General features: G+C 41.6%; 1 protein-coding gene across 1 annotated transcript; it reads left to right on the forward strand.

The window, feature by feature from the left end:
* The first annotated feature begins 1,741 nt into the window (after positions 1-1,741).
* bcl3 (BCL3 transcription coactivator) lies at positions 1,742-21,096 on the forward strand. Its single transcript, XM_031288906.2, has 9 exons — positions 1,742-2,721; positions 3,350-3,470; positions 12,609-12,717; positions 17,731-17,932; positions 19,360-19,448; positions 19,560-19,637; positions 20,040-20,207; positions 20,597-20,696; positions 20,800-21,096. Exons 1-9 carry the CDS (start codon positions 2,187-2,189, stop codon positions 20,916-20,918), a joined length of 1,521 nt encoding a protein of 506 aa, XP_031144766.1. The 5' UTR covers positions 1,742-2,186; the 3' UTR covers positions 20,919-21,096.
* The last annotated feature ends 61 nt before the right edge of the window (positions 21,097-21,157 follow it).

Consider the following 21,157-nt stretch of genomic DNA (forward strand, 5'->3'; position numbering starts at 1 on the left):
TTATGGTCTCAATCGCTAGTTTTAAGTCTTCTGCAACACAGGATGATGTTAATTTTTTTAATTATTGTCTCGTTGATTTTAAAATCAGCGATAAAGCAGGGGGTGTTTTAGGGCGTGGCTATGATGTGATTGCCAGTGAAAGTGTGTAACGTAACATAGAGTGTAAGTAGCTCCTCCCTCACTCCTCCCTCTCGTCTAAAATCGTCACATCCAACACAACCAGGATGTCTGCGCCCATAATGGCAAACTCAACAACGGATAGCAGATCTCCACAAACCAATGGGTGACGTCACACTTGCGCTGTCCATTAATATACAGTCTATGCCCCAGACTCGAAGTTCACGAAGGTTGACAGATTGAGAATGCAGAATTCAACAATGTTGCTAGACGCTAGTCTCACATAGCCAGACATTACTCCACAGCGCAGCGGCGTAGCCAACATTAGATGCAGGCTGTGTTGACAGTCATAAAAGCCTGTGCTCACGAGGAGCTCTGTACCCGACTGACAACCACCCTTTCGCTAAAACACCACTACCTTGCTGTCCTCTCTACCCGACTGACAGCCACACATTCTCGGCTTAAAAATATGGCAACAACCGCTACTTGCTGTCCTCTCTACCCGACTGGCAGACACACTTTCTTGGCTTATAATCACGGCATCAACCACTAAAAACACCACTACTACGTCGTCCTCTCTACCTGACTGACAGACACACTTTCTCGTCTTAAAATTACAGCAACAACCGCTAAAGACGGCGCAAACTCACAGTCCTCTCTACCCGATTTACAGCCACCCTTTCTTGGCTTAAAATGACTTACCGTTTGTTGGCTACGGCCGCTGAACAGGCTACACGTTGTAAACAGCTGTGGCCCGCTTGCCTGGTCCTCCGGTAACTTCAGCAGTTATGGTGGCGTTAGCCAGGACCAGTCGGGATCACTTTACTGGCTGTCTCAATTGTTTTTGCGAGTAATCAACTCGAGTACACTATGTAATTCAATGTGAGTACACAAATGTTGAAATTACATAAAATGCCTGTCCCTAGTAGCCGTGATAAATTAGCCTGAAGCTTACTTGTTCAGGAGGAAATTAGCCAAATCTGTGTCTTTTTTCTCCGGCCTCCAATATTTACCAGGGTTTGGTTTTTGTTACGTCTCTGGCCATGCAACTGTTAGAAAAATGCCAAGGTTGTTTTGGGGTCAGGTAGAATCTATCTCCGCTGATTGTTTGCTGCTTTCATGGCTGTACTAACATTACAGCTGTAGCGAGCTGGGTTTGCGTTTTTTACAGGTATATCTGGCAACCTGGCCCAGGTGTCAAAATGGGCAGTTGATACCAACACACGAGCCAAAACACAAACAGAGACGGAACGGAAATTTCAAAAGAAGAAAATACTGGAGCATTGTTGTCAGAAAAGATAGTATTTCAGCTTAGCATGTTTCCTTAATATCTGATGACATAGGGTATTGTGGTCATTTTTGGATTTAATACAGTAAATATATTACATATTGCACCTTTAGCCTAACTATTAAGAGTGCATTACAATGCAGTTGGGGTAACCAGCTGCCAATGGACCAGAGCCTTATTCACATTCTGCACAATGATGTGCACAACGCAAGCACGCGAACCATGAAAAGCATCGATCCTTGAACTTCTTGAGAAATTCAGTGTTAGATGTTTTGAACTTGCATGCAAAACAGACAGATGTCAGAGATCGGAAATGCAGAAATTATTATGAATTCAACGACATGTTTTCTCTTTTCCTCCCTTACTCAGTTAATTTGCCCTGGTAATCGCTTGCTTTTTTCTTGTTTCGGTTTAAGGGTACTTTCCCTTTAAAACAGATGAGCGCAAGAGCAGTTACCTGCAGTTGTAGCCTAGGTGTGCTGGGACAGCTACACATATCTACACCAAACTTCTAACGGCTGTTCTTCGAAAAATAGTCTACATTTGCACGAAGAGTCAATTGCTTTGAACGCGTATCTAAAACACACCAGTGACACAAAAGGAAACAGAGTGATGCTTTGATCGCTGCCCATTTGATTTCATGGGGATGGGAGAAGCGCACTTGGCCACTTTGGGTGGACTGATCCCAGCAAACTGTCACTGAACGTTGAGAGGATTTCTTCACACGCGCATAGCCTACACCTGAAACTTCTTCAGATCCGGAGCGCCTCGTCCCCGGTTGATGCCGAGGATCATGACCATGAACGGTGACCAACAGTCGGTTGCCGCCGCGCCGCTGGATCTGCGCACCACTAACCGAGAGCGTGGGAGCGCCGGGTCGAGGACTGCGGACTGTAAAGGTCGCGCCAAGGACGCTCGGGTGACAGGCGGCTCACCTGCACCCCCGGCGTGCACAGGGACGGACAGTTTGGAAATACACTGCCCCACGGTCCGAAGCTCACCGGGCTCAGAAACCGGGGCTGCGAGTCGCAAGCGGCCAGTGGACAAATCTTCCTTCAGGCTTCCTTTTAGGAAACGCCCGATTCCTGTCGAGCCGGAGACCCAAAGACAGTCATCGGCTCCACCAGAAAGTGGAGACCGGTTTTCTCCTGTGGTAGATACGGACTTCACATCACGAGAGAGTTTAGACGGTCGTTTGGGAAGAGCCACGGATGAAAGCAGGGTCGGCACAGCACCAGTGACCCCCAGGCGTGTTGAAGAGGCAGGACAGAGTCCAGATGGATATCCCATCTGCTTTTTTCCTTCGTTTGACTACGGTAAGTGTTGGTCTATTTTTGGTCTACTACCCCAGCAGTATAACTTTTTATTTTATTCTTGAAGTCTTTTTTTTTTTTTTTTTTAACTCCTAGCCTATATATAGCCTAACAAGAATCATTTCTGAACGTTTTTACACATCACAGTTTTGCTCTGATTGCTATAAAGTTCTCATCTGAAGTATGTGATTTCTAGTTTGTATGGTCAAAATAATCAGGCTGGGTGGGACACGTGCATACAGGGTCTTTGTGCACTCTTTTGAATGGTAAGACTAAGTAAGAGACACAATTTAGATTTCAAAGGCAGAGCATGGCACAACCTGCAGGGGCTCTCTAGATAATTTGTTTCGGTATTACATGAATGATGCTATTTTAGTAGCAGCACCCCCTTCTTCAATATATTTTGTCACTAGTGTGTCACAAGTAAAGAAAGACAGTGGAGTTATTGATGCAGCAGCGACTACTGAATCAATGAGAAAATGTCTAGTCAGCTATTCTGCAGCTATTCTACTGACAAAAGTAGCTCACTGGGTCAACTCATAGCTGAATACTTAACACACACCTTCATGCACAGGTCTCTCTCTCTCTCTCTCTCTCTCTCTCTCTCTCTCTCTCTCTCTCTCTCTCTCAGGTCCATACCCAGTGTACCGTTTGCCCCCTGTCGCAGAGCTGAACCACCATCTGGTCCACCAAACCGAAACCCTGCTGACTGGTATCGCTCTGGCCACACATCAAGATGAAGATGGAGACACGTATGTTGATGTTTTTAAAATGGCTTAGGTTGGAAGTCCTGTCACATATCCAAGTTAATCATGCATATGGTAAACTTAAAATGTTCCTATGATTCATCCACCACATGCATTTTTTATTATTTTTATTATCAGCACATTTTATTCACAACAGACAGTCGTAACTTAGCACAATTCTCAGATCTGAAATCTTACCACAGTCATAAATATTCATACGATTTCCAGCAGATGGAGATAATTTATTGTAATTTTCTTTAAACTGAGCAGATCAAGTTCACATCTTGACCTGTCTAACCAAGAGTTTGAACTAGTGACCACCCATAAGTTTAATAAGCAAAACATTCCTATAACTTCTTAGAAGTAGTGACTCATCAGTTGCAAACTTGCCAAATATGAAAGTCAAACTCAGTTTAAACAGTCTAAAAGGGCAATGTCAAAGTCTAAAATGGATGTGTAGTGTGTTTTTTTCAAATAGTTTTCATTATAAAGGTCATACTTTAATTAGAAATGAAATACATTAGTTTCTGTACTTTGATGCCCTCTATGGTGGGATGAATGAGTCCAAACTAATAGAAGAGATATCGGTACACATAGATATGCAGTATTCCGTGTATGCACAATACCAGGACTGTGAACCCATCATCATTAATTGAATAATTTACACCTCAGGTTTTCCTACTGTGACATGTTATAATGTCTTGCATGAAAAAGTCATGTAATTCTACATTATAGCTTACCAGCCAATGACATACTGCAGATGTGCACCCTGCCTCTCTGCGACCTGCCCGGGCTGACCCTTTTATTATTTGACCTGTCTTCTCAAAGGGAAACCATTAACATTGTCATAAAAAGTGAAATTGAGATGATCACATACATAACACGTCTCTACAAGTGATTCATTGGGCTAGACACAAACAACATTAGTCTCAACAAGTGACGGTCTGACCTTATAAACAAAAGGTTTGCCGTTGCACAACCTGGATGTGGTTTGTGAGATGTCTGTAATATCATCCCAATGTATTTGTTATGCTCTCTGTGGCTCACCTGGTTCTGCATATTGAACAGATACAGTCAGTGCCCCCCTCACATCCAACCAAATTCTTTACTGTCGTATCACTTCCTGTAAGGGAAACTGGTTTAGTGTCAATCAGGAATTATTCAATAAGTGGCAATGGAGACTTTGATCGCACACACTAACCTGGAAACTATAGCACTTTAGTCTGAGCTGCTTCAATAAATAGGCATTGCATGTTTGTGTTTGTGTGTGTGTGTGTGTGTGTGTGTGTGTGTGTGTGTGTGTGTGTGTGTTAAACAACCTATAATTTTAAGTGTAGGATGGGGGGTTAGGAATGAGAATAGTTGTACACAAGACACTGGAGGAGTTCTCAACACCACATGAATGCAAATATTAAACTTTAACGCATGGTTACTTTACTTTGTCTAAAGTCTTAACACCCACCCACACACTAACTGAAATCACACACACACACACACACACACACACACATACACACACACACACACACACACACACACACACACACACACACACACGGTCTTATGACTGAATACATAGCATGTCCAAGAATTTTATGACTTTGATGTTGCGGTTTCAAAAAGTATCAGCATCATTTGCATCCATTCGAAACAATCTCGTGATGGCCAACATTGAGCCATAAGTCCCGTGACATGTCACAGCTGCTTATTGTCTCATATCTGCTTCAGAGACTCATAATCACTCTGACACAGCCACTATTGACAGATAGTAGCGAGGAAATAAGAAGATTTCAATGTGTGTTGACTCTTATAATTGCCACAATAAAAAAATACTTTTTCATTTTTTATATTTGCAAAGGTAAAAGCCTGTATATTTATTTTTTTACAGTGTGACTTTTTAAACACTGGCACCCTATAACCTGATTTTATCTTTCACCTTCACTTATATCGTCATTATAATAAATTGTTGACACTCCACTCTGGAGCATTTTACAAGAATGCTATCCAAATTTTCTGTGCAGACACAAAACCAAAATGAAGAACATTATCTTATTACTATAATGACTTAAAGGAAAACTCCGGGCAATTTTTACGTTAATCTTGATCGCTATAAGTATGTGAGTACTGTCGATAGCAAAAAAAACGAGCCGAATCGGTGCTAGCTAACTGGAGCTACTGCAGCTAATACCGAGAGCTCCCGTTAGCTAAAACAGCAGTTTTGGGGGCATATCATAAAGAGTGCCTTTGTGCCTCTTAACAGACACAAAATGCAATTAAAATGTCTGTGCAACATGAACAGGGCCCTTACACGACAACAAGATGCGTTTTCAACTCAGATATTGTTTAAATTCACCTACCCTGTTAGCTGATAGCTGCCGTCTGGGATGAGTGAGTGTGTTCAGCCAGGCTTCGGTAATAATCATCAAGCAGCAGTTCCCTGTGTATTTGTAGCATATATATCCATTTTGTGTGCGATCCATCTGGCGTTGGTGAATAGTAGTCTCTGCAGTGGCGAACTGTGTGTTAGTTGCCTTAGCCAGGCTAGCAGGGCCGACTGGCATCCTTCTAATTCCTCCCCGCATTCCTCACCTGCCGTGGCTGACAACAATCCACGGGCGCCCGCTGGTCTGGTGGATGTCCTCCAGAGGACAGTTCATGCTTTCGCGGCGAAATTTTTGCGGCGAAAAAAAGTTTATTTCCCCCTCAAAAATATGTAATTGAGCACTGTAGTGGTTATGATCATATCAGTGACTATGTAACTACATGGAAACGGGACAAATTATGCCTGTTTCTTGTACAGTAATAGCGTTACTGAAGGCTGGCTCTAGCTCCATAGGTTACTCCAAGCTTCTTCCCTTGTGAACACCTCCGCTCTTCACTCTTCTCACACCACGCTTCCATCTGCACACTGCTGTTTACCTTTTCCTGCTACAGCTGAATTCCCGCGGGACTTCAGCACAAGACTACAGCCAGCCTTCTGTAACGCTGTTACTTTACAAGAAACAGGCATCATGTGGCCCGTTTCCATGTAGTTACATAGTCACTGATATGATCATAACCACTACAGTACTCAATTACCTATTTTTGAGGGGAAAATAAACTTTTTTCACCGCGAAAGCATGAACTGTCCTCTGGAGGACATCCACCAGACCAGCGGGCGCCCGTGGATTGTTGTCGGCCGCGGCAGGTGAGGAAGGCGGGGAGGAATTAGAAGGATGCCGGTCGGCCCTGCTAGCCTGGCTAAGGCAACTAACACACAGTTCGCCACTGCAGAGACTACTATTCACCAACGCCAGACGGATCTCACACAAAATGGATATATATGCTACAAATACACAGGGAACTGCTGCGTGATGATTATTACCGAAGCCTGGCTGAACACACTCACTCATCCCAGACGGCAGCTAGCAGCTAACAGGGTAGGTGAATTTAAACAATGTCTGAGTTGAAAATGCATTTTGGGAGCTCTCGGCATTAGCTGCAGCAGCTCCAGTTAGCTAGCACCGATTCGGCTCGGTTTTTTTGCTATCGACAGTACTCACATACTTATAGCGATCAAGATTAACGTAAAAATTGCCCGGAGTTCTCCTTTAAGGCAACACGACTTTCACAAAATCCAACCCCTTTGTAATGAAGTTAAGACCTTGTGTAGTACCTACTTGTTGTTTGTGGTTGTTTTAAACTTTGTGTGAATTCTGCAGAAAGAAACATTCTCAGTCCCCCTTTGCTTTTCACACTGTCTGTATGTACATGAGTGTGCGTGTGTGTGTGTGTGTGTATGCATAATGTGAGTGACGGTGAGCATGCGATTGTCTTACGTCAATGGGTTTGTTCATCTTCTTTTCTCAGCGCCTTTGAGCCCCTTAGTTTCGGGAAAACCAGTGAGGGCTCAGTTTTAAACACGATTGCGGTTTTTCTCAGGTGTCTCGGTCTCTCTCTCTTTTCTTCTCTGTTTTTAAATGAATGGGCTCAAAAAACCCAAACATCCGCTCCTCACTTCCTCATTTACCGCTTTCTTTCTATCAGCTTCATCTCTCTCTGCAGATGTGTATTGTTTTACAGCTCCTACAAATGTATTCCTACATGCTTCCAGTCAGTCAGTGCATTTACTGTACCTGCACAATAACTCTTTATTATATGCATGAGTTTAGTGATAGTCTGATCATTGAAACCGTCATGTAAGCACCTTTACTGGTGTTTACTGGTGTTTCATTATCTACTTGCAGACTTAGATCATTTCAAATTACTATGGAGAACCAATACTTTGATTGTTTGTTTTTTTTTCCAGTATTTTTATTCTGCACATGCCCTGATCCAGATGTAAACATTCAACTTTTTGTTTCTGAAAAGACTAACACAAACACAAGATTAAAAGTCCACAGCCACACCAGCGGTTCTGTGAGGCTATACACATGCTTTGAATTAAATGCTAATGTCGGCATGGCAACATGCCCACAATTGCAGATGATGGAAATACAGTTTTTAGGTATTTGGAAAGATAAAATATTTGCCATCATGAAAAGTCATCAGATCATTAAAGATTACAATTCATTCCGAGGGGGACATTAATGTGTGTAGCAAATGTCATGGCAATCCATTCAATAGTCATGAAGACATTTGCCTCAAAACCACAAATGTCGACCTCATGGTGCAAGAGGAAAAGTCATGGGTTTTATCCTCTAGGCACCATGGATATCTGGTATCTGTGCCAAATCCATAAAATTGTTGTGATATTTCACTCTGCACCAAAGTGGTGGACCGATGGTCCCTAGAGCCATGCCACTAGCATGACGAAAAAACAAATAGACGAAAAATACATTACTCTAACCATCTATTGACAGTAAACAAAGTATTTCTGTTTATTGTATGCATACGGTATGTAAAGGTACTGAGTCAGACAGCCTTTTAACACTAAAGCAACAACATAGGAAAATGCCACTAAGGGTCTACGCTCCCCCCTGCCCTATTTTACTTTCATCCAACACCGCTTGCCTATGCTATAAAAGAGTGAACACAAGTTCATAGTATCTGTGAGATTGTATGTGCTGTTTTAAACTACCCAAGTTTTCTGTTGACATTGATAACCCATATTTGAATAGATTAATGTTCAATATCCTGTATCATCCATGCATTGAGCTCAACTACTGTACACATAGTTGCTTTCATATAGGAGCTTTAAAAGGGGCATCACACACTCACCCGCTCAATAACTCTCCGACTGACTCAAGGTTAAGGGCATTGCTGTAAAATGCACTATGATGGCAAACAAAGCAACAAACTTCTTGTTCATCCAGGTTTCCCCTATGAATACCTTTACCCGCAAAACCTGGAAGTAGCATCATTCTTCATGACGAGCACAGCAGATTATACAATGGGATGTTTCATTACATTTCTTGTTAACTGGACCGTGGTGCGTCTCTGCTTCTCTTTTGTTTACTATGCACACACAACGACACATCACCTCATTGCTCAGCTGAGGGCTATTTCACAAAACCAAGATAAGGGATTAGGCTGGGATTTCCCCGTTATCCTGGATGACTTAAGCCTTGACTCGGTTTCACGAAAGCAGAAGCACCTAAGTTACCATGGAGATTTATTCTGTGCAGCTAGCCTGCTCCTGACCAGGCTAACAGCCAGGATTTATTAATCCTGGAGCCTTTTCTATTTACTCAGCAGTGGTTTTATCCTATTGTTATCAGCGTGCATTAAAATAACACATGTACATATTGCTGTTCAGTTAAATAATGTTATTATTTTAACATTGTGACCATTGTTTTAAAAAGTATTCATGTGACAGTCGTTGGTGCTGTTATATTGCTCTATGAAGACTGGTGTTTATATTGTTAGAAGCTTGGTAAATATAGTATGGCAGTTGTTGAGATAATTAGAAAAGGCTGATACAGTTTCAAATGTGTTTTAAATGAAGTCAGTGATGAAGGGCAGTATATAAAGTTGTACACTACATGTGTGCTTCTATAATGGTTCTAACAATGGCTGACTGGTCAGAGACAAATAGATCTTTTTAGATTATTTATTTATTTTTCTATTCTTTAACAATACATGATCATGTATATTACTCTTCCATGTGCTTTTTATTTGCCATTCTTAGCACACAATTTGTGTTCTCTCCAGTAAACTGGGACTATAATTTGAGAGTATTGTACAATTATAAAACCTAGCAATTATAAAAAACCAAGCCAGGATGCACAGATAAGACTAGGTCAAGCCTCGCTTTATCAGTTATCCTGGATTTATAAATTCTACTTTTGTGAAACAGCCTCCAGGTCCACAGACCACAGGATATGTTAGGCTTCATTCTGATCATTCAGTTTGGCTACGTCCTTACCCTCTATACCAAACAGGATACCGCACCATGCTGCCTTCTCTTTTTTTCTTGCAGTCTCTTTTCTGCTTTCTGTCTCTCTCTCTCTCTCACACACACACACACACACACACACACACACACACAAACACAGTTACACTGGGACTGTCAGTGTTAATGCGGTAGGCTCGGGACTCCTTTCTGCGTCAGTGCCGCTGGGTCTGAGGTTATCTAGGGCTGTGGTCTGCCCCACTTCCAGGAACTAGAAACAGTACAGTTTCATCTTTAGAGAAAAAGAGAGATATGGATGCAGAAAGAAAAGAGTATAGCAAGAGAGACAAAGTCACTTCAGGCCTATATGAAGGCAACTGTTGGTACATTTGCTGTTGACACATTAGTTGAGCTCAATGCTTAGAGAAATGAGTAACTATATCTGACTGTGGAAATCCTGTACAATGATTGGTCACTCCAATCACTGCAGGATTTATTGACACTGCAGGGGATTTTTAGGCAAATGATGGGTGATGCTAATAGCATGTACAGTACATATGATAATCTGTGTTGATACTGAGCTCAGTTACAGGAACAGGGACCAGCTGAGGAAAGAACCACAACGCTCCCGTTCCAAGATACAGTTCTGCTTTTTCTGCTGTTCGCTCTGATGTCAGGAGCAAATCATCTGATTGTTTATAGCAGTTGCAGTTCCAACCTGCTCTTGAATAGCACCATTTAGTTTTAGTGTTGATGTCCATGCTGGCTCATTCATGTGCAATTACCCACGTATGTACACATACACACACAGTTTATCCACAATTTGCATTTATTTGTATATACACGGACATAGTAGAGCAGGATTTTTTTCCCTGCAAGTGAAGGTTGGCACATGCTTATGCTTCAGTTTATGTAACAGAGCAGAGGCATTATTCTGTTCATACTTGCCTTCATCAAGTTGTCAAAGAATGTGAATGTTTTCATTGTGAATGTAGAGATTATGTAAACTGTTTGTTTTATATGTGGTTGCAAGAGATATTAGAGTAACATGAAAGGCTACTGTAATAAGGCAGATACATGAACCACCGTTTTGATAAAATGTTCAGGGATGTGTAGTTGTTGCGTACAACTGTATAGAACTTAGCACTATACGTCAGAGTTGCTGTTGTTTGCTTAGAGAGGTCTTTAATCTATATTTTTTCTGGCAGGAAATTACTGTCATTAATGACTCCTTGTCAGTGGGACATGTCGCTGAGAGGAAGTGTTGCAAGTGCTTTTGTCATTTTAAGAACTTATTTTCTGACCTCAAATTCTGTGCAAGGGTACTTTTAACTTATCAAGAAGTGTCCCCGTTTCCTGTGGCATTATTGTCTGATTATGACTTATCCATTGGTGGATCGATGAAGCTGACTGAGTAAACCTACAGAAAGAATCTGTCAGAAACCATGGCTGGATTTTACAGCACACAGAGCGAGATAAAGAAGGAAGTGACTTGACTGGTTCTTACTGGAAGCTGCTTCTTCTGCCAGCAAGAAACAAAATAATATGAAAACTGCTATATGGTTTTCTACAGCATGCCCTCCCCCCTGCTTAGTTTATTGCCTTTCCCTGTCCTAAACTTTGGCCTGCGTTTGTTCTTTCGCTTCACATATATACCACAGATAGTGGTTTCCCCTTTAGTCTTGATAAGGGTGTGATAAGAGTGGTGTGAGTCATGCCTGTACATCTGTGGAGCTCCTCTGTGCAAATGTTAGTGGGATAATTTTTTAGATCAAGTGAATTTGCTAATTCTGATACTAAAAAACTAAAGTCCTTCACAGTTTAGATTTGAAGGTCATGAAGAGAATGTGTGATTTTTCATCCCAAATGAGTGAGATACACTATATACACTGACTAAAGCAATAGTTTGATAGCTGTTAGTTTAGGATTAAGACAGAAAACAGGGGGAAAGCCAGCCTGGCTTTGTCTGAAGGTAACAAATATGCCTAGCAGCACATCAAAAACTCACTAACGAACATGTTATATCTCATTAGTTTAATCCGTGTGAAAACCGTGTAAACGTAAAAAAAAGAAGTTTGTTGTTACTGTGAGGTTGCCAGGCAACCAGCAAAGCTGTCAAGAAGTCTCTGCTCCCAGCCCAGAGATAGTCCAGTACATAACCCTGTAAAACATAAAACACTTTCTATTTATAGACTAAACAATTAGATATAATGTGGGCTTTAGAGGTGCTGGTACAGTAGATGGCTTTTGTTTTACAGTTGTTATGCTAAGCTAAGCTAACTGGCTGCTGGCTGTAGCCCTGTATAACTCTAATGGACAGACCTAAGGGTGGTATTAATGTAATCTTCTCATCTAGTTCTCAGCAAGAGAGCAAAGAAGCCCATTTCCCAAAATGTTGAACTATTGCTTTTAGTTGACCTTTTGACTGACTTTATTGCTACAGTGTGGGAATGTGATTTGTAGTGCTCTGGGTTTGAACATTTACAGACGTACTGCCATCAGTCATGCAGCACATCCTAATCACATCACCAAATTGCTGAAATTAAATGCCATGTCATTTGTGGAGATTATGGCACTTAAGATACATTTTGCACATGCTTATATATAGTATCTCTACCTATATGGTACGCACATTAAGTCTAAATTCTGATTAGTTATCAGATCAGTCATTTTCTACTTAAGCCAAGAAGTTGAGTGTCAGTGGGTCACAATGTCAGGACAACCTGCTGCGACCCACTTAAATAACCTTCTGAATCTTCTGAAAATTTCTCTTTCAACTGTTAAAGTAAAAAAAAAAATTATGGGTCTGTTTTTTTTTGTAATTATTACAGAGCTCTCCATATAGCTGTGGTGCAGGGGGAGTTGGCCATTGTCTGCAGACTGATTCAACTCCTGCTGTGGGCTCGCAGAAGCCTTGATATCTACAACAACCTCCGTCAGGTAAAACAAATGCACTTTAAATACACACATGCATGCGCACACACAGCTGCTATTATTACTTTTACAAATGCAGAATTTGAACCAATAGTTTGGCATTTGAGGGAAAATGTTGTCGTCCTTTCAAATGTGGCAGCCATCAAATCCACAGGAAAGAGGTTTTTTTTCAATGTTTTAGTTGTATTTCATAACACTCAGGATCAGTCAGTATAAAATGATGAAAGATAGATGTAGAATTGAAATGCAATGCAATGGGGTTTTCTGCCCTGACAACCACAGCACGCAAAACACATTCCCCTGCTGCCTCACCCTTCTGATAACAGTAACATGGAAAAGAATGAAAGAGGAAGTGCCTTGGTTTCCTCCTTGCCTTGCACCGTGTTATCACATACTCTTACAGTCATGGTGTTTGATGGTTATGCAGTGGAATTCACCCTTCCTGGTTTCTCCACCTGTTCTTGCCACAAGCCAAAGCCTTGCACATGCTGGGAAGGGCTACATGTGTTTTACAGTGTTTTGTTTTATTTTGTAACATGGTTTTCTAGTACTTTGTTTTCCCTGTGGGAAGAGATTTTCAAGGTTTGCATGTTGGGTTTACCATGTTGTGAAATTCAAAGGAGATGATTAATCAGAGCAAATTGTGACTCCCATGAACTCTCCTGAACCCTGCACTCATATCTCATGTCTTGGCCCTAACTACAAACACATGAACAGGCTGGAAAAGGGACATGACATAAGTTGCAAACATGTCATTTTAAACTCGTATTCCAGCACATAATTAGCTTCTTCTGCACATAAAGAGTCTGTCCGAAACTCCTTGTCCACCGCAACTTTGGCTATTTACAATGATATAAATGCAATCAATGAACTTTGACTGAGGTGACTAGTCTTTCCTATGAAAAGGTGACTGTGCCCTTCAACTTCCTGCATAGTAACCTCAACAAAAGGGATAAACTACAGTAGACTTTACTGGAATGTACACAAGGAATTGTCTTTGAGTGTTTCTCAATCCAGGGCTGTCCCAACCACTGGCCTTAAGCCAACACTATTCCCCTCTGTTGTCTCCACCTCCTCACCCTCCTGCTCTGCATTCTGCCAGCTTTCTCTTTTTCATCCTTCAGCAGAGAAAGCACCTGAGCCATGCAGAGCTTTAGTTCTCAAGGCTGGGGTTTCACACCACACAGGACACCACAGTCTCGCTTACCAGAAATAACGCTGGTGCTATCATCCGTTGTTGTCTTTCCTCATCGCTGAGGCTTGACAGTATAGGTTTTGTGATATCCTGTGTCTACCCTGTGTATGAAAATGCATGCATGCACGCAAGACACACACACACACACACACACACACACACACACACACACACAAACACTCTCTTTTCACACGCTCACATATATTATGCCATATGCAATTATAACCAAAAAGGGAGATTTTCAGGCTCAGGCCCGTCACAGTCATTTGCCTACCAGATTATGTGGTTTTAACTGAATACCAGGCATAAAGAACAGACTTCAAAAGGGAACTTTTTCAAAATATAAAGTTTACCAGACAGACCTGAACACATTTTCTGGCACTGGCCAACTTCCCGAAGACAAAGAAAAACATAAAATACATATTATCCAATATTGATGACAAATCCTGAGTTTCTGTGGTTTTGCATATGGAACTTTTTGACAGAGTGTTACTATCAGTACCGTAACTAAACAATTGTGCAAGTGTTAGTGCTTGATTTGCCTTTCACTTCATGAACTACTATGATGGTAGAGACAGCTGTTTGATACTCCCACACTGGGTCACGCTATCAGGCTGTGCACAAACACACAGAATAGTAGTCAACTTTTTGCTGCTCTCCCCACAGCTGATGGTGTACTACAAGACACTGACATTAGTGGGGTTTGGAGACTGAATCCCCAGGGGCCACCCACACTAAAACATGCACTAATTTGCTTTAGATTAAAGTAATCCACTAAAGTGCATTTTGTTACTTCTACGTTATTGCAGCATGCAGACGATCTGTAACAATTCAATAATCACATCTATAAAGACATGTCTATAAATGGTCACATCCTCTGTACTGTTGAAATATTTTGTTCATATGACATTGTTTAAGTGCATGCTGGTAACATACCATTTTATTTTTTTTAGTGTGAGGGTGAGGGTGTGTGTGCAAGAGCGAGACATCTGTGTGTGTTTGTGTGCTTTAGTATCTCTGTTCCGAGAAGTCACATGACCCCCCCCCCCCCTTGCTTTGGGCTGTTTCTCAACATACCTTGGTTCAGAGGGTAGTTTACAGGGACTTTCCCTTGCGCGTGTCTCTCTCTCTCTCTCTCTCTCTCTCTCTTGTGCTGTCTCTCTGCATGTCTCGCTCTCTGACTACTGTCCTTTTTCTCATATCTCGCTGCATATAGCTTAAGAGAATTCAGGGTTTCTAACCATAACTGATGAACTGACTGATGCTATCAGCATAACTGTCAACAGCTCTGACGTAAAAGTGTGTGATGTTTATTTTGTGCAACAAGACTGACTTTTCCCTATAGTGTTCACCACAAAAGTCTCTATCTCCTTTAGTGTTGCCCTGCACCTTTATTTGTGTTTGGCACTGCCTACAGCCCGGGGCTGTTCTTCATGCTTAGAAACCTCTCATCTTTTTACCTTCTTCATGTTGATCCGCTCATATTGCAGGAATGCAAGTGTGCAAGGACAGTCCCAAGGGAAAGAGAAGGGATTTTCCCTTGCTATCCTGTCTTTCCCCTGGACTCCCCTTTGCCGCTTCTGTTTCTTCCTCATTCCTCCGTCTCTACACCGTGCGCACCCCTCACTCCCTTCCCACCCTTCCTCTTATCTTTACTGGATTTTTGTTTTAGTCACTCTAAAATCCTTTACAGGAAGCCACTGCTAGACTCTGCCAATTCGCAGAGGTCTATTTTTACAGCCTTAAAAGGCCTTAGTGTGGAAGGTAATTTCTGTAGTTCTGAAAATAGTTGAAGAGGATTCAACCATACATGTTTCATTAGTACTTGGTGGGGTCAAAATAGTATTATGGCTGCTTTTCACAATGACTGATAATAGGATGTCCAATTTCTCAGGGGAATATAATTGTGTGTGTGTGTGTGTGTGTGTGTGTGTGTGTGTGTGTGTGTGTGTGTGTGTGCGTGCGTGTGTGCGTGCGTGCGTGCGTGCGTGCGTGAGTGAGTGTGAGTCACAGAATTCAGGGAAACAAGAGCTAAAGGGAGGAACACTGGCATTGACACACTGGAGGAATTCCACAGAGACGCTCTCCCACTGCTAGACACTTTTTTCTTTTTTTAAAAGTCTTTACTGGAACAAATCCCCAACACACACACACACACACACACACACACACACACAGTACAATACAGTACAGTACAGTAACAATACAGCAAAAGTGAAACTTGGAGCAACAATCTGTTCCTGATTGTTGCGTTCATTGTGTAACTTAAATAGTAGCTAAAAATTCCAGGTTATAATACTTCCCTTTGTGACTGAACTATTGCATTGCTTAATTTAAAAGGAAGGTTGTCAGTGCCCCCCATGGCCATAGTTAACATAATTATCAACAGGATGATACATGCTGACCTCACCCAAAGGAACATCCTAGATTGCCCAAGTGAATTCATTGAGCACGTAGTAGATTCATCCAGGAAAACACCTGGTCAACTGTGTGTACTTTCTGTTTTTCCTGTCCTTGCAGGCTGTTTGTCAGAACAGGTTCCCTTCTCATTTTGAATTACGTAATCACACAGTCTCACGCTAAGGTTGCTACTGTTGTTGTTTGCTCTGTAATATATGGTGCAAAGGTCTCATCTTTGACAGTCAACTATTTTTATGGACTTTGATGTGATTGCTGACAACTAAGAATTTTGGCATTGTGTGTGCATGTATGGGTTTGGTGTGTTGGGAATAGGCATGGAGTAAATGTGCCTGTAGGCTGTCTAATAACTTACCAGACATGTGTTCCTTGTTTATTTATATCAGGCGTTGGCCCGTCCTTACGGGCATGGTTTGTGTCTCTGAACTTTAACCCGAGATGAAAGGAGGCCTTTACTAGAAATAATGGCATTCTTCCTCAAACCTCACTTACAAGAATGTGGTAATTGAAAGATTTAGGAAATTCATACCTTCTCACTTTTCTCCATGGGTCTTATAATAGAACTCTTAACTTGTCTTTCTGGCTGCAGAATATCTAAAAAATGTGGCTTTCTTGCTGAGAGTTAGAGGATAGCACTATCAGGTCTAAACAGTAAATATGCAGCTACAGTCGGCTGCCGGTTAGCTTAGCTTAGCATAAAGATAGGAAACAGTAGGGAACAGCTAGCATGGCTCTGTTCAGAGGTAAAAAAAAATCTGCTTACAAGCACCAAACCAAGACTGGCATATATACTGTATATAACAAACAACATATGACGAGATATGTAGGCAGATTTTGTTATCTTCAGACAGAGCCAGGCTAGCTGTTTCCCTCTGTTTCTCAGTCTTTGTACTAAGCTAACTTTCTCATGGCTCTTGCTTCATGTTAGCCACACAGACATTAGTGGTATCTTCTCATTTAACTCTCCACCAGAAAGTGTATTTTTCCAAAATATCAAACTATTCCTTTTATGGATTTGCAATTTGAAGAATGTCAACAAAAAAGCCTTGTGGAAGGGACCACATTATTACATTTGCTGGAAATCACGATCCGGGATTTCCACTATTGGATGAGCATGTTTAGTCAGATCAATGACAATAGATACTTGTTTTGAAATAATGACATCAACAGTATACAGAGTAAGACATATTTATCTCAGACTTTAAGAGATAGGAATGATGTCTTTGAGGATAGTAGAGAGTGGGAGCACTGTTCAGCATTAGTGGGGGGTTCACGCTTTCTGAATGCTGTCTAGTGTGTGCTGCAGTGTGAAAAATGAAAACTATTTAAAGAGACATTTTGTGGTTAAGGACCTGAATACACTGGTTTGTCTAAACTGTAATTTTTGCTCTCATCCTCCCCATCAGACCCCTCTTCATCTGGCAGTGATCACCCAGCAGGCAAACATGGTGGAGGCTTTGTTGAGAGACGGGGCTGACCCTGCTGCCTTGGACCGTAACGGCCAAACAGCACTCCACCTCTGCTGCGAATATGACCAGCGTGACTGTCTGTCTATTGTGCTTTCTCGCTCCTCATCCTCCATATGCCTGGAGATCAGAAACTATGAGGGTAAGTTTTAGTCTACAGAAGAAGCTCCTTGGTCTGTATTGCATTGAAGTTGTTCTTGACAAAGACAGATCTTGGATGATTCATTAGCTCTTCTCATTAAGTTATTCAATCTAATAAAGCTTTGTGATTGACCATTTCTTCCTCAGTGATTTTTTTGTGTTTAATTTAATGAATACAAGCAAAGCCATAATCAAATTAGGAGTATTACATTAGGATATAATAAATAGACTCTGTCTAAGCATTGCTACTTATGTAGGATGAAAAGGTGTTGGGCACCATTGTCAGTTGCTTTTCCCTCACATCACCTAATTTACATTTACATCTAGATATTGCATATACTTTACTGTAATACAGAATATTTTGCAATACATGTGCAAGCAGAAACATGGTAAAATAAGTGAACAACCACATAGACTACATTACTAGTTTGTTGGGGGATATAAGAAATGTGAACTCTTGTTCAGGTAGGGGTTTGGGTTGATTGTTTTTGGGTGTGTGGGCGGGAAGAGAAGAGGACATGTCCTTCTTATGTGGTCTGATGTAGTGGCACATTACCTCATCTCCCCAGTATGCCTGTCATGTCACTGCACAGGCGACATTATTTGTGTGAAAGTAACAACTCTGCGTACAGGAGAAAGCCCCCAAAATACACACATGCTCTTCTTTCTACAATGAGCATTAGTGGAGCTGAGTTTGTATGTAGTGATATAATGACATGACAGCAACTTTAACTGAATAACAAAGTCTACCTAATTTAATTTTATTTAGAATCGGAGATTTCATGTTTTGTCAAGACTAAGAGAAAAAGGGGGGGGGGTTCAGGTTTTCCTTTTTTAATGGTGTATTTTCAGGTCTCTGAAATGCTCCTGGGCAACTCAGCTTATTGAAAATATTGCTTCAAGAGTCCTAAAAATTATGAAGAAAAGTGAACACATCACACCATCACACCAATTCTGAAGTCTCTCCACTGGCTTCCTGTGTGCCACATGATTGAGTTTAAGATGCACTTGCTAGTCCAAAAACCTCTCAGTGAAAGAAACCTTGGTCATCTGGTAGCAGTCTGCTAACAAAACATAGTAAAGCAGTATTTAGTTATTTTGCTTAACATAGCTAGAAAAACACTTCCAGAAGATGATTTGCCCAAGCATCCTGCACTGTCTGTGAATTCTTCCTTTAAATCACTTTAAAATGTAATAATCCTTGTATTGTGTGTTTTAAATGTCTTATGCTGTACTTATCTTGTAACATCCTTTAATACTGCAATGCCTTTGAATAAAACATATGCTATACTGTGTGTGGAGTGTATGTACGAACAGGTTAATGCAGGAGTGTGAATATGCATTCATCTGGATTTGTGCGCACTGTATGTGTCTACGTTTGCATTTGCTCACTGTAAAACTCAGGTTCTGCCCTGTCCCTGTTCTCAGGTTTGAGCCCTCTCCATCTGGCGGTGCTACGTGGCCATAAAGATTTGGCCAAAATGCTGCTGGACGCAGGCGCTGACATCAATGCTATGGTCAGTCTTTGTGCTGCACTGACTCAAGTTTCACAACATCACAACATTTTACATTTACCGTCTGTGCAGCCTCTGACTTTTCCCATGGTGCTTTTTTTTCTCTATAATCAGGACATCAAAAGTGGCCAGAGTCCACTCGTGCACGCTGTGGAGAGCAATAACGCAGACATGGTCCACTTCCTCATTGAGGTAATAATGGTGTGCGGGCAGGGAAGAAGGAGGGGAGAGAAGGGTTGTGACTCAACTCTATTTAAAAAATCTGATTTTCTCTTTCCAGCTCATATCTGCATACTGAGTTTCCCATTCTTTTTTACGTATTTTATAGATAAGACCTTCAAAGAATTAGAGCAAAAATATTCAAAGTTTAACTTATCAGAGCTTAGCAGACGTGTTGTACATGGGCAGAATTATCTTTTCTCCTTCCTTAATCTGGCCTTGTAAAGCATTTTCTCTTCTTCATCTCTCCTATCAGATCTAACTCACCCTCTCCATGGAGCTATCTTCTGTTTCACTTTCTATGCTTAGCTGCGTCTCCTCTGCCTTTCTCTATTAATCACATCTGTGTCAACTTCTTCTGTTTTTCTCTTGCAGAGTGGCTGTGATGTCAACAGCCAGTCATACAGTGGGAACACAGCCCTGCACAGCGCCTGTGGTCGAGGTCAGGTGGACACGGTGCGGCTGCTGCTAAAGAGCGGAGCTGACAGCAGCCTCAAGAACTACCATAACGATACCCCTGTGATGGTGGCCAAGAACAAGAAAGTGAGCGAGGGGATGACAGAAAAAGAAAATGTGCATAATAAAACAGACCTTGCTGAAATGTAGCTAGTTTGTTTTAGCCCTTTTTATGGTTGTGAGTTGCTGCTTCAGGACAATTCAAGAAAACAGTGAACCCTAAAAAACGTTGCCAAATTACCTCTAAACGACTTCCTTGTGATTGTCTGTCTCTCTCTAACGGCTCTGGTTAGGATAGTAGGAAGAAATGTTTGGAGCCAGAAATAGAAATTAAATGTGTGTATCATTCCCTCTAGAGGACAGAGCTGAATGGTGCAGAGTTTGTTTGGCTCAAGAGTCTTTTTTTTTGTAGATCACTGTGACACTCACTTTAGGTCGTGCACACAAGTTTGTAAGAGACTGTAAATCTTTTGCAGATAGCAGATGTGTTGCGAGGGAGAGGCTCCAACCACATAAGAGTTCAAGATCAACACTGTGTGTCTCTCTCACCCCATGGGAGCAATTTAACAGAAAATGGTAAGAAAATTGACCTACAGGTTCACACACACACACACACACACACACACACACAACCACTTAAATCACAGTATTTCATTTGTACTCTTTGCCTCTCCTTTAGGGTCCCCATCTCCCAACCACAGTCGTGGATGTTCACCTTCGACTACACCACACACCCCTCATCGTAGCACCTCTCACTCTCCAAAGACTCCATCTACCCTTGTATTTCCATTTTACTAGCTCTAAATTATTGTCCAGTGCAACTTGCAACTACCTCCACACAGCAAACCAATAAAGAGACTTCAGTGCCCATAAGGACATCCAGGAGAAGGTTCAGCCAATGGGATGATGGAACAGCAAAAGACTGCACCTGAATTTAGACTTCCCTACAACCTGGCCTTCTTTTGCTGGACTCCATGACAAAAAACGGTCAAAGTTGGCATCCCTACTTGGGTTTTGATGCCTGGACAGAGTGCCTG

This window comes from Sander lucioperca, chromosome 10, assembly GCF_008315115.2.
Source record: "Sander lucioperca isolate FBNREF2018 chromosome 10, SLUC_FBN_1.2, whole genome shotgun sequence".
NCBI lineage: Eukaryota > Metazoa > Chordata > Actinopteri > Perciformes > Percidae > Sander > Sander lucioperca.